The sequence below is a fragment of the Contarinia nasturtii genome, unplaced genomic scaffold, assembly GCF_009176525.2.
Source record: "Contarinia nasturtii isolate CC-2019 unplaced genomic scaffold, AAFC_CNas_1.1 Cnas_scaffold_1037, whole genome shotgun sequence".
Classification (NCBI taxonomy): Eukaryota; Metazoa; Arthropoda; class Insecta; order Diptera; family Cecidomyiidae; genus Contarinia; species Contarinia nasturtii.
In genome coordinates, this window is record NW_022198383.1 from 4380820 (window position 1) to 4394029 (window position 13210).

The following is a 13210-nucleotide window of genomic DNA, read 5'->3' on the forward strand; positions in this document are numbered from 1 at the left end:
GTCGATTCAAATACAAACGAATGTAAATAATAAAAATAGCGAAAAGAAATGAATAAAATACAAACAAACTGTTTTCGGTTATACAATATCATTTAATGATTTATTAGAAGAAAAAAATTATGTTAAAGCCACTGTTGTCATTGTTAGGCTAAATGAGAATGAAAGAGAAAAGAAGAATTTGTATAATAAAAGATACAAACGTAGAGTAAATATGCCGTGCGAATTAATGAACTGTAAAATTGTCGCACATTTAAATTGAATTAGATTTGATTATGAATAAAAAATTATATTTGTTCTCTTCTCAAGCTCGAAGATCAAAACAAAACAAAGAAAATACAAAAGGTTTTGTATTTCAATTGTTTCCTCTCCAAATAAAAAAAACTTTAAAGAATGACTCAAAAATTGGATTTGTTAGACAGTTGGAATTTGATTATGATAATTGCGTCGTCATAATTTATCGTTGATGTTGTGATCGTCGTCAGCGCGCTCATAGGCGTGGCTTAATCGTTTTGCTGGCTGGTGGTGGAATTTTGCTGAAATATTCATTCTACAATTTAATATGCACTTTAAAAATGTTAATAATTCAGAAGCAAAGCTGTTTGAAATGTCCAAAATATGCAAAGGCTCAAAAATGAATGATAAATGTGCGATAGAAAATGTATCACACGACAATTACCAGAATCCCGCTGCATCGAATACCGGCAATAATTCCCGAACTCGGCCCGGAATGTTGCCGTCAACCATTCGACTGAAAACACAATTTATACCAAGTGAATTCAAACAATTCCAAATTGATGCAAAATTCAAAATTCATTTACCTTCCTTTTTTGGTTGCAATGCGAACGGGACCGGCTAATTCCAAATTTGCTTCGGTTGGAAAGAAAGTTGCTCCGTAAAAATCTAATCCATTTTGCAATAAACAATTGTATTCGTCAAGTGAAGCCAGTGTAATGCGAATTGGGGCCGGTGGTGCGTCCTTTTCTTTTGCTTCATCTTCACGCTCCTTGGCTTTATTAAGGATTTGTGATTTAACAAATGATGTGCCTTCAAAGTGTTTTGTATATGCCGATTATGTAAGTGTTTGATTTTGATGTAGTTTCCAAAATATGTGTATATTTCTTACCTGGTGCTGGAGCCGGTTCCACTTGTGGATGAAGTATTAAACGCACCACCTCAACAACCGAATTAAAACGGAATAGAGAATGTCGCACATCTTCGATTGGAATATCTAATTCCGCAAACAATGATGGGAAAAAATTAACCAAATTTCGGTTCATGAATTTTCAAACCTCATCATGTTCAAATGTTTACCTTCCGGAACGTCAAACACAAACAATGTGAATGTTTTTTGTGGACGACATGGAACTGCAATTTTGCGATAGAATCGGGCATTGGTCACTTTATGAAAACCCTTCTTGAAAACCGCTTGATAATCTTCTGGATGGGAAAATTTGAATAAAATTCCAGTGGCTGTTTTGGTAAGAGAGAAACACCCCTTGAAATTCATCTTCTCACAAATCAATGCAGCACGCTCCAACGACAACTCATGCGATGGAGTTAACAAAAATGCACCTGGAGAAAAGGGCACGAAGATTGTTTCAATTTTTTCAACACAATCATTTTTGACAAATTTCCAAACATCTCTACATTTTTTTTTTCTTTTTTTAATTTCCAAAATGAGCTTTTTGATTGTTTACCTTTGGCCAAAAAATTGCCCGAATCGCTTATTTCGCTGTCCGAATCATCATTTTTGTTATTCCACAACACATCAGAGAATTTCGATGTTGTTGGTTTTGATGCCAAATTGTTGTTACTCCGACTAATTCGATAATCCGATAGACCTTTGTCCTGTTCCACATCAGATGTATTTCCAGCTCCAAGGAATGACATTTTTATTTAAATCTCACTTAAATTTCACTTGTCAATCAAATAGCGTCTTTTTGTTTTGTTTTGAAGGAAATCACAAAGTCTGGAAGACAATCAAGTGTTTCGCAAACTGAAAACCAACTAAAGCGATTTCGGTGTCCCACCGTTTCTTTTATAGCCACGTCTGATTGGATCTGCCTTTAATGGAATTGATGATATTTGCGAATTATATGATTGGTGTAGGCTTGTTCATTATTTCATTGCCAAACGATGTTGTGTGTGCTTGTGTGCCATTTTTTTCTTCTTTCCTCGTCTCATCTCTTCAATTGATCGAATCATTGAATTTTCAGGCTCGTGTATATGACGACTTTGATCTCTATAGAATCGATAAATAGAAATTCAAAGATCAACATTTTTATTGTTTTTTTTTTTTCACATAAAACAATACCAAATTATTACCGGTTGATTGAACTTTTACTGAAAAACGCACAAAATGTTGACAAAATCATTCATTCACGAATTATTAAGTGCATGTCGTCAGTTCTGAATGAAAGAGTACTCATAGTAAAATGACATAATTATTGGCAGCTGTGAACATCGATCAAATTGCGTGTGTGGCCAAGCAATCTATTTCGCATCCGTGTCGTGATTTTTTTTAAATGATTGACTGATTTCAAATTTCAAGAGAAAAAATTGTCGTTGTCGTCTTTCGATGTTTGTTTCGAAATTCAAATTAGTTGGAGCCAGCAAACGAAAATAACTTTGAAATCAAGTAAAACTATAAACATTTCCGTTCGGCATCATAACCGCATGACATTTCATATAATTTATCATTTATTTGGTTGGAGGTTTCATGATCAAATTTCGACGTCTCCAGACAAATTTGGTGAAATTCATTTTAGTTCAATTAATGAGTTAATTTGATGTAAATATGTGCCGATTCTATAAAAAAATGCTTCTTCGTCAATCCAAATTTGTAAATAGTTGGCATTGTGCGAGTAGAATTATGACCCATTGTTTATCGTTTCTCAAGAAATGACTTCAAACGTATGGAGATAGCATCTAAATTCGGATACGATTTCCATCAGGCGCACTAGCCAAGGTCAATTTATTCTAAATCGAACCAATATAAAATCGAACAAATATTGTCTCATTTTCAATTAGTTCCGAATTAATGAAATTAGCAAAAATAAATTGCAAGATCATAATCTCAATTAATGTACTTTTTTGCAAAAAATTCAAACATTCGCACGATGTACGGCAAGCAGTGCAATGTATACTATATATAGAATATAGAAAGCGCACAGTGAGAATAGCAAACAGCGTAACACAGAACGAATACAGTACAGCAGTATAGAACAAATGAACGAAACAGAGCTCTTACTAGTATGCACGTTTTTCACTCTGTTGAATGCTATAATTCACTAGCGCAACGTATGCGTAGCGTTAGTAAGTACTTGTTCGATGCGATGCCAAATCATACTTACCTGGTGTAGAGATTTCTTTGATCAAGAAGGAAGATTCTCCGAAGTGAGGCCCGCGTCATTGCACTTCGACGTGGCTGACCTTTGCGATTAGATCTCAAGTATCTAACTCGTACACGTTATTTTTGATAGCAGGGAAAAGCGTTCGCGCTATCCCTTTTTATCTCTTTGAAATGAAAAATAAAAACAAACAAATAAACCAACTACTTTGTTGTGGAGCAAACAATTTTGAATTGAATGTTCTTCACAACGATTGGTTGATGTCAACTTGATGACTTTTGATACGTTATTTTCGTATATATTTATGATTTTGTTTAGAGGAAACATATTCAACGAATATGAACATTCAAACGAAAGCATAATTTCAAGTGTGCGTTTATAGATTATTTTTTTAAAATTTAAACGAAATTATGCCGATGGTAAAAGTATGTTATTCATATGATCAAGCTGATTTAAAAAAATCAGTTATATTGGTTGTTGTTTTTCTCTTTAATTGGCTAATCGTTAGTTTCTCTTTAAACAATTTGAATGCAAAAAGTGTGTCTGAATTATTAAAATTAAATCGCATTATACATTCGATACTCCATTATGTGCATGTAGTACAAACTATGTATTCAAAGAAAGCCAATGATGATTTTACCACGATTGTCTGCCTTTCGTTTTCCTTTTAGAAAAAATCGCTTTTATTTCTTCAATGCCGAAAAAGAAGATTTATATGTCCTTTTTTTAAACTACTCTTTCTCTCTCTCTCTTTCTCTCTTTATCGCTCCACCTTTTTTGTGGTGCCGAATGGTAATGTTTTCAAATTTGCTGTCGAACTGAAAACATCACAAACATTGATACGTTCACAAACATTTTTTCCCAATACTATTTTTGCGTCAATGCATTTCAGTCACATATAATGGTTTTATTTTCAGTACATCAATACGTACAAAGTCAGTTAGATGAGCCCGTAAGCAAAGAGAAAAATCTTATGTAAAATATGTAAGTAATTAGATTTCATTGGGTCGTCTGAATGAGAGATTTTCATAAACAAAACCTTTTTCGAGCCTTTTAGACGGTCTAGATAGCTCTACAAGAAATTTGCTGTTCAAATTTATACACCAATATAAAACTCTATCAAAAATCAACGTCTTTATTTCTTTTTGCATTTCATTTTTTTCAACGTTCTATTTTTTTGTAGGATAGGTCTTTTTATTACTGAAAAAGTAAAAATAAAATCTTGAATTCTATAGTTTTTTTTTCCTTTAACCATTACATTCAAATGTTCATCCAATTTCCATCGTTTCAAATGGCCAATATTTACGTAAACACAACACAAATCACGCTGCATCAGCTATCATAGCCAACTTCATGTCGAAACGATGTCTATGTCACTTTAAACACATCAAACAAAAAAAGTCAATTTGTGTTCGTATATATGGCGTCATTTTTCTGCTTGTGTTTGCCAATATCTATATGAAATTACATTATATTCCCATCGAATTTAACATAAATTTGTAGAATTCCAACAATTTTGACGATATTTCATTGTATTGATTGAATTGTGAGTTGGATAAATTGATTTCTATTGTATAAAACGAGCGAAAGGCGATGTCGCAAAGATTTCAGCCGACAAGCGGTGTAGCTGGTCCACCACAAAGTCCACAACAAGCAAGGTATCAGCAACCAATGCCACAACCACCACCCGGAACACCAATGCGCCCATATTCCGGTCCAACTCAAAACTTTCCCGTAAGTTATCGTTTCATTTTTAAAAAGGAAAAAAGTGAATTTGTTGTGCCAAATGGATTGAGGTTAAATGTGTGTATTTTTCGCCCAAATTTTTTTTATACAGGCACAACGAGGATTTACGCCGCCACCGCCTCAAATGAGTGCCGGTCCGCCAGTAATGCAGCGCCAACCATCTGGTCAACAGGGCAGTGGTTTTCAAACGATGCCAAATGCTCGTGTTGTCAATCCAAATACACCGAGCAGCAAAAGACCGCAGGACTCGCGTACTCAAATGTCCGGACAGAAAAAGTATGTGAAACAAATCATATTCCTGACCAAATGTTGCATAAAATGTGTGTTTTTCAATTGTTTTCTGTTTTAGTGCCGATTATCCAGCAAAGAAGAAGAAAAAGTTGGCCGATAAAATTTTACCACAAAAAGTGCGAGATTTGGTGCCCGAATCGCAAGCCTATATGGATTTATTGGCATTTGAGCGTAAATTGGACGCAACAATAATGCGAAAACGTCTTGACATCCAAGAAGCCTTGAAACGTCCAATGAAACAAAAGCGAAAATTGCGCATATTCATTTCGAATACATTCTACCCAAGCAAAGAGCCGGGCGACGGTCCAGACGCTGCTGAAGGATCGGTTGCTTCATGGGAATTACGTGTTGAAGGTCGTTTATTGGAAGACACCAAAAGTGATCCGAACAAAATCAAGCGCAAATTTTCGAGTTTCTTTAAGTCGTTGGTGATTGAGTTGGACAAGGATTTGTATGGGCCGGATAATCATTTGGTTGAATGGCATCGTACTCATTCCACACAGGAAACGGACGGTTTCCAAGTAAAACGACCAGGCGATCGTAATGTACGATGCACAATTTTACTATTGCTTGACTATCAACCATTGCAGTTTAAATTGGATTCACGTTTGGCACGATTGCTTGGCGTGCACACACAAACACGTCCAGTTATCATATCGGCATTGTGGCAGTACATTAAAACGCACAAATTACAAGATGCACACGAACGTGAATTTATCAATTGCGATAAGTATTTGGAGCAGATATTTGGTTGTCCACGCATGAAATTTGCCGAAATTCCACAACGATTGAATCCATTGTTGCATCCACCAGATCCAATTGTCATCAATCATGTGATCACCGTTGAAGGTAGCACCGAACATAAACAAACCGCATGCTATGACATCGATGTTGAAGTTGATGATACGCTAAAGAACCAAATGAACAACTTCTTAATGAGCACGGCCAGTCAGCAAGAGATTCAAGTGCTCGATCAAAAGATCCATGAAACGGTTGACACAATCAATCAATTAAAAACAAATCGTGAATTTTTCTTGAGCTTTGCAAAAGATCCGCAAACATTTATCCATCGTTGGATTGTAAGTCAAACTCGAGATCTCAAAACAATGACCGATGTCGTTGGTAATCCGGAAGAAGAACGTCGAGCTGAGTTCTACTATCAACCATGGACGAACGAAGCCGTTTCTCGATACTTCTTCACCAAAGTGAATCAGAAACGGGCCGAACTTGAACAGGCATTGGGCATTCGGAATGCATAAATTTCAGTTTATTTGCTGTAGAACACTTTTATAATTATAAGCATTCACCCATATCTTTAAACAGAAATGACGACATTTTTATTTGAATTTTACTCCACCATATTACCAGAGAAAGACAAACACAAAGAACAGTTCGATTTTGTTTTGAAATTATGTGCTGATAATAATGATAAATGAATAAAGATTTTTTTTTGATCAAATTCAAAACAAACGTTGTTTTTCTCGTTGGAGTTGATGATTCATAAGTAACTTATATAAGTTTGCTATGTATATGTTTGCTCATTTCCAAACAAAACACCATATATTTTTGATTAATTTCGATATTCTCACGTTTCATATTATTGCTTGGTGAGTCAGTTGAAGCGGGCGTATGATATGCGGACAACTTCGTGCTCGAGCCATACACACTGAGCGTGAGCACACACACACGTACCCACCGTACCATCTATCTAAAAAAAAGCCGTTTGTCAAAAACTATAAGCAGTGTAATACAATTGCGGTCAATGTGTCATTCACATACATATACACACACATACACACACACATACTGATAAAAAAAGAGAACCGAAGTGAACTGTCAAATGTATCCGAAGATTTTCTACATTTTTATGTTTTTTCATTAGTTCTTTGCGCTATAATACGCCAAACGCAAACTGTTTCCAGCAGTGGTGAGACCTGTGCTACGAGTTTGACGGACACGACATCAAAAGTGAAAAAACGCCACCGAAAATAAAAACTGAAAAATCAAATAAACGTTTTTGTTTTTTCGTGTCAAATTTTCGTGTTGTGTGTGCGGTGTTTTAAAATTCTAGAAATCAATAAACGTACGTAAACGAAAAACCTCAATCATTCAAATCAATCAACCAAGCAAACACAGTGAGCCCAATTGAAACGGGAACACACAAAACGCAAAAAAAATAATAAAGAAATAATATTACAAGAGAATCAACCAAACAAATCGTTACCCATACTAAGTGTGTGAGTGTATGAATTGGAAAGAGATAGAGTCGAAAAGTTCAGAGTCAAAGTTTTCTTTTTCTTATTGTTGTTGTTGTCTTGATACTTGAAAAAAAAAAATTAATTCACACCGTTTTGTGTATTACCTAATTTATTTTCACATCATTGTACAAAAAAAAATGTGTGGTTTTGCATGATCATCAAAAATCAACGTGATTGTTGCGATTCCATTTTAGTTCACGTTTACATGCGAATCTATTAAAATTCATCATGAATTTTTTGTTCATTTTTTCATTGTAACTTTCGGGACGGAATTATTCACTTTTTTTCCTCCTCTGCTTCTTCTTATTCTCTACGGTAATCGGTGTCGGTGTATGTATGTGTGTGTGTGTGTATCTGTGTGTTCTGTCTGTGTTGTGAGTGCGGAGTGCAAGTGAGTCTGTGTTGTACAAGTGAGCGAGAAAGAGTGTATGCATATGTAAGTTTGTTCTGATGGTCATTGTCATTGAATGTATATGCATACCACTTGTGTCATTTTTCTGTATCGTTTCGAACAACAGCAACAGCAGTAGCAAATAGCAGCATCGAACCGAATTTGTGTTGTGTGACAAATTGGCACGAATATTCAAAATTTTCAAGTGTACAAATAATTAATAGTAATAATTATCGAAAATTATGTGAAAATTTGATTATTTTAATGATGAAACCGAGTGTAAAACGCGATTGTATTGCATTTCATCGAATAGAAATTGACGGGGTGTCACGGGATACGGTGCCGTCGTATTTTCAACAATATCTTTTTTTTACTTCGTTGCATTCGTCGTCGCCTATGTTTTGCACAACACATTCCCCGTATTTCTTTCTTTTTTTTTCGTTTCATTTCTGTTGTTTATTTACAACAGGCGATAAGTTGAAATATACAGTATTTTTAAAACAGACACGACCGATATCGCCAATGATATTACAACATTTCGAATGTACACGATTTGTGTGTCGTGTATTGTGCAAATAGCAGCAATTATTCCCATGTGTTCAAGCGCACATACATATAACACTGTTATCGTGTTAATTGATTGGCGAGAATTGTGTATCAATGTAATATTGTCTCCAATAGAGAAAAAAATTGTCCGTCTCTGTTTTGCGCTTTCTCTATGTATGCGGTCGATAATAATAATGGTGTGTGCAATGATTTTCTTTTTTTTTTTTTGATATCATTTGATTGCTGGTTCGGATTTGTTTATACAGAACAATTCAACGGTGAACATTCGAAATATGTTTTCGTTTTGACAATTGACAGTGTGCTGTCTCATCAAAATGATAAACAGACTAACATATATACGTGCTCGTCTCGCTCTCTTCGTCATTTCGAAACCAATTTGGCATTTATTTATATGAAATGTGAAACTAATTGCGTCGGCTACTTAATTAAACATCAGCTAAAAAAGAGTCAACAATCTGTTTATAGTCATTTTGATTTATTTATTATTAAATTTTGATTTCTCTTTTTTTTTCTCATCCCAATCAACAGGGATTTGTTGTAATTTTGTTTTTATTTCGTGTGGATTTCGAGACGAATCAACACAGGTACGATTTCGAATACATACAAACCTTTAATTTTCTATGATCATACTAAAATAAATACATTCCGTTTGAATTCTAGATCAAAAACCAAAAACATCGTCGATCGATTTGAGCGTGTGTGTGTGTATTGATTTCATAGCAATCGTTAAGGTCACTAAATCGAAGTAATCACCCCTTCAAACAAAGCCAATATGCCGCTCTTTGGAAGATCACAAAAAACACCGGCCGAATTGGTGAAAGCTCTCAAGGAGGCCGTTACTGCACTGGAACGAGGCGACAAAAAAGCGGAAAAGGCTCAAGAGGACGTTAGCAAAAATTTAGTAAGTTCAAATTCAATACTGTAATCGAATTGAGGCGGGGAATTTCCCTGTTGTGTTGTGTAAACATGATTGAAAGTAAAAAAAAAATGAAAACCAATGGAATTCCTTGACGTTTTGCAGGTTCTTATCAAAAGTATGTTGTACGGTACATCGGATTCGGAGCCACAGACTGACTACGTCGTCGCACAATTGTCACAAGAATTGTATAACAGTAATTTATTGTTACTTTTGATTCAGGTTAGTTGTGCAAAGCGGTACAAAGTGCCTACATTCAATGAGATACGACACAAAACAAGTGTGTACCACGTGCTATCGTTTTAATATTGTGTGTTTGATTATCATTTGTCAATCATTGCGCTCATACTAACACACACACAGGCACACATCGTTGTGCCAGCGATAGCGCCTGCCAGTACCGATTTTAAATTGATATGTCACTCTATTCATTTCTACAAATCTACTGAATTGCGCGCTTGCGTTTCGGTGCATTTTTTTTTTTTTTTTTCAGAATCTAAATCGCATTGATTTCGAAGGCAAGAAAGATGTGGCACAAGTTTTTAATAATGTACTTAGACGGCAAATTGGCACTCGGTCACCGACTGTTGAATACATTTGCACAAAACCGGAAATTCTATTTACGCTAATAGCTGGGTAAGAATCAAGAGAATTCAAATAATTTCATACATTTTCTGAAAATAAATGCGGTTTTTTTCTGGCATTTTTACAGCTATGAACACCAAGAAATCGCACTGAACTGTGGAACAATGTTACGTGAATGCGCACGGTACGAAGCATTGGCCAAAATTATGTTACATTCAAATGAATTCTTCAATTTTTTCCGTTACGTTGAAGTATCAACATTTGACATTGCATCTGATGCATTTTCTACGTTTAAGGTAACAGCAAAAATGAATTTTGTTTATGGAACGTGATTCAATTGATATTTGTTTGATCTGGTTCTTTATCGGTTGAATTACAATCGATCTCAAATCAATTTAACGTGTGTACAATTTTCGTTTGTTTAATGTAGGAACTACTAACACGTCATAAAATGCTGTGTGCTGAATTCTTGGAAGCAAACTATGACCAGGTGTTTACACATTATCAACAATTGTTAAGCTCAGAGAATTATGTAACACGTAGACAAAGCTTAAAACTATTGGGCGAATTGCTATTGGATAGACATAACTTTACAGTAAGTTGATACACAACGACAATCACAATGGCAAACAAACCGAATTAATACTTTTCGTTTTCTCGTCGTAGGTAATGACTCGGTATATTTCAAACCCAGAAAATTTGAAGCTTATGATGAATATGCTGAAAGAGAAATCACGTAATATTCAATTCGAAGCCTTCCACGTGTTCAAGGTATGCATTTAACGGTATTCTAACTTGATTGAGGTGTTAATCTTAAATTCTTGGTATAAATCGGAACACAGTCGCACGCTATAAATAGAAGAAGATTCTTTAAATTTTCAGTCCTTCTTCTTCCACGTTATCTAGTCATTAATTCACTAATTCATGTGTATCTCCCCAATTTCAGGTATTTGTGGCCAATCCAAACAAACCGAAGCCAATATTGGACATATTGCTGCGAAATCAGGAGAAATTAATAGACTTTCTAACGAAATTTCATACCGATCGATCGGAAGACGAGCAATTTAACGATGAAAAAGCCTATTTGATTAAGCAAATAAAAGAACTGAAACCGATGGCAAGCAGCAGTGCAGCTGGTTCGTCATCAAATGCTGGTGGTGCTGGCGGTTCGAATGCAACAACACCAACCACACCGCCGGGCCCATCAATATCAGGAGGTAATTCAACGGAAGGATACACAAGTTTCAAATGAAGCATGCCGCTTTTGGTTTGTTTATTTCGATTTACAAATTATGATTATTATTATTTTTTTCGGTATTTTATTTTTTTTTTTGTTCGTACAACAAGTACAACACCTGAATATCGCAATGCAATGCAAACAAAACTAAATACAAATCACAGTAACAATAACAATAACAATAATAGAATGGCACAAGCAATCGATGAATACCACTATTTTTTTGCATTCAGCAGTTAACATCTATTTATTTAAAAACAAAAATTCATTTTATGGCGAGCAGTTATTGTGTGTTTATGTTGACCATTGAACCGAGGAATTAGAATTGATTTTTCTCTTTTTTGAATAAAATCATCTTTTTCGCATCATTTGCTTTTCTTTTCTTTTTCGCTGAATGAATGTGCTACCTGTTTCTTTAATTCTAATTTAAACAAAAAAATACCTATTCATAAGGAAAACCAATCAAATGATTTAAGCTTTAGCTCGTTTTAAAATGATCGTTTTTTTAGAGAGAGAAAATTGCCGAAAATGGACATGTTTTTCTCTGTTATTTCTTGATCTTTGTTAACAAATATTGAAAAAAAAAAGAAGAAGATAATAACACGCTGTTACAAGAAATAAAAATCCTGTATGAAGAAAGCATGAAACACTTTTTGATAAAAAGGAATAGATAATGCATGCTTTTAAAATGTGTATTTATTTTGTTAACAAAATATGAAAGACTCAATTCCAGCTAAAAAAAACTACATTAAATAAATATTAAAAATAAAATCAACCGAACTGAAACAAAAAAAAAAGAGAGAGAAAAATAAACACAAAAAACAGACCACAAAGCGCTAAATTATTTTTATTATTTTTAATTTTATTTTTATTCTAAGAAACGAAATAAAATTATTCCTTATGGCTTACGAAAGGAACAACTATAACATTAGACATTATGATCTTTTATTTTTTATTTTTACATAATTTTTGTTTTGCTTTTTATCGATTTATGTTTGATTCTTTCTGTGTGTGTGAGTGTTTTTCTTTTAGTTTTTGCAGTTTCCATAATTTTTATCTGCTTTTTATGTGTACCTGATTATAGCTTTGATATTGCAGCACTTTAAGTTGGTAGTTTTATGTTACTCACAATCAATGATCACGTCATTTTCGATTTGTTCTTTTTCCCATCCAACAGTACAAGAGCCAGTTGTTCCGGTTGTGGAGCCTATTGTCGATGTGGACAAATCACCAGCACAATCGGATCATAGCAAAGAACAATAGTTAATTATTCTGCCAATTAAAACAGTTTTATTTGCCATTGCTGACCCAAACAATAATTCGCATACACATTTACACATGGGATCTCACAAAATACCACTATTACCAAATGGTTTCCATTATTTTTGCATTAATTTGAACGTTTTTATCCATGGCCATGGAGTCGAATCAGTTCAAATCAATCTATTCGGTCTATTTGATCCTAATTAAAAAATCAATTCTAAACGTGAATCCCATCAAATGTGTACGATTTATGTTCCTAAGTGCTTGAAATGAAAACAAATTCAATAAAAATTAGATGTTTACACGTGTACTAATTTATTATAAAGAACGAAACAAGTTAAATCGATCAGTGCGAGGCTAGAATGTGACACACACACATACACATACACACCAGATACTTCCTCTATATCTAAATAAACAGGCGAAATCATAACTGAGGGGTTCCGAGGAAAAATGTTACGTAGAAAAGTTACGCGGAAAAATGTTCGGGAGCTAAATGATAGCATTTAGCAAAGCTAATTGGTACCAAATAGCCTAACTAATTGATACCAAATAGCTTTTTGGTATCATTTAGAAGAGCTATTTGGTACCAATTAGCTTTGCTAA

The 13210-nt window shown here is 34.4% G+C and overlaps 3 protein-coding genes and 1 non-coding gene across 10 annotated transcripts; 3 read left to right on the forward strand and 1 right to left on the reverse strand.

Annotated features, from left to right (window-relative positions):
- Window positions 1–126: 126 nt before the first annotated feature.
- On the reverse strand, window positions 127–2019 carry LOC116344002. 4 transcript variants are annotated; one of them, XM_031772359.1, is made up of 6 exons: window positions 1698–2019; window positions 1312–1572; window positions 1124–1228; window positions 819–1044; window positions 677–748; window positions 127–547 (listed from the first exon to the last, which is right to left on the reverse strand). In XM_031772359.1, coding segments are annotated over exons 1-6 (858 nt in total). In that variant the 5' UTR covers window positions 1891–2019; the 3' UTR covers window positions 127–546. The 4 variants fall into 4 exon arrangements, with proteins under 4 accessions (XP_031628219.1, XP_031628218.1, XP_031628220.1 ...); XM_031772358.1 differs by having other exon boundaries at window positions 132–533; window positions 819–1008; window positions 1698–2018; XM_031772360.1 differs by having other exon boundaries at window positions 133–533; window positions 1312–1470; window positions 1842–2018.
- A 1326-nt stretch (window positions 2020–3345) lies between these two features.
- LOC116344554 lies at window positions 3346–3510 on the forward strand. Its single transcript, XR_004201421.1, has one exon. It is a non-coding gene; the product is annotated as a U1 spliceosomal RNA (small nuclear RNA).
- A 1229-nt stretch (window positions 3511–4739) lies between these two features.
- On the forward strand, window positions 4740–6713 carry LOC116343746 (brahma-associated protein of 60 kDa). Its single transcript, XM_031771963.1, has 3 exons — window positions 4740–5084; window positions 5188–5372; window positions 5446–6713. The coding sequence occupies exons 1-3, from the start codon at window positions 4944–4946 to the stop codon at window positions 6644–6646; spliced, it is 1527 nt and encodes a 508-aa protein (XP_031627823.1). The 5' UTR covers window positions 4740–4943; the 3' UTR covers window positions 6647–6713.
- A 491-nt stretch (window positions 6714–7204) lies between these two features.
- LOC116343562 (protein Mo25) lies at window positions 7205–12908 on the forward strand. 4 transcript variants are annotated; one of them, XM_031771693.1, is made up of 10 exons: window positions 7205–7470; window positions 9132–9187; window positions 9264–9504; window positions 9625–9741; window positions 10013–10155; window positions 10232–10400; window positions 10535–10699; window positions 10771–10875; window positions 11051–11321; window positions 12519–12908. In XM_031771693.1, exons 3-10 carry the CDS (start codon window positions 9376–9378, stop codon window positions 12602–12604), a joined length of 1185 nt encoding a protein of 394 aa, XP_031627553.1. In that variant the 5' UTR covers window positions 7205–7470; window positions 9132–9187; window positions 9264–9375; the 3' UTR covers window positions 12605–12908. The 4 variants fall into 4 exon arrangements, with proteins under 4 accessions (XP_031627553.1, XP_031627557.1, XP_031627555.1 ...); XM_031771695.1 differs by lacking the exon at window positions 7205–7470 and adding an exon at window positions 8145–8243; XM_031771694.1 differs by lacking the exon at window positions 7205–7470 and adding an exon at window positions 8162–8259.
- Window positions 12909–13210: the final 302 nt, after the last annotated feature.

Bases quoted from the DNA above. Each gene is read 5' to 3' on its own strand.
- LOC116344002 (XM_031772357.1), bottom strand. From the start codon at position 1,890: ATGTCATTCCTTGGAGCTGGAAATACATCTGATGTGGAACAGGACAAA. The intron at 1,045-1,123 runs GTAAGAAATATA...AACACTTTGAAG, and splicing joins GGAACCGGCTCCAGCACCAG to GCACATCATTTGTTAAATCA. The intron at 534-676 runs GTAATTGTCGTG...TGAATATTTCAG, and splicing joins TTCGATGCAGCGGGATTCTG to CAAAATTCCACCACCAGCCA.
- LOC116343746 (XM_031771963.1), top strand. From the start codon at position 4,944: ATGTCGCAAAGATTTCAGCCGACAAGCGGTGTAGCTGGTCCACCACAA. The intron at 5,085-5,187 runs GTAAGTTATCGT...TTTTTTATACAG, and splicing joins GTCCAACTCAAAACTTTCCC to GCACAACGAGGATTTACGCC. The intron at 5,373-5,445 runs GTATGTGAAACA...TTTCTGTTTTAG, and splicing joins CAAATGTCCGGACAGAAAAA to TGCCGATTATCCAGCAAAGA.
- LOC116343562 (XM_031771693.1), top strand. From the start codon at position 9,376: ATGCCGCTCTTTGGAAGATCACAAAAAACACCGGCCGAATTGGTGAAA. The intron at 10,156-10,231 runs GTAAGAATCAAG...GCATTTTTACAG, and splicing joins CTATTTACGCTAATAGCTGG to CTATGAACACCAAGAAATCG. The intron at 11,322-12,518 runs GTAATTCAACGG...CCCATCCAACAG, and splicing joins GGGCCCATCAATATCAGGAG to TACAAGAGCCAGTTGTTCCG.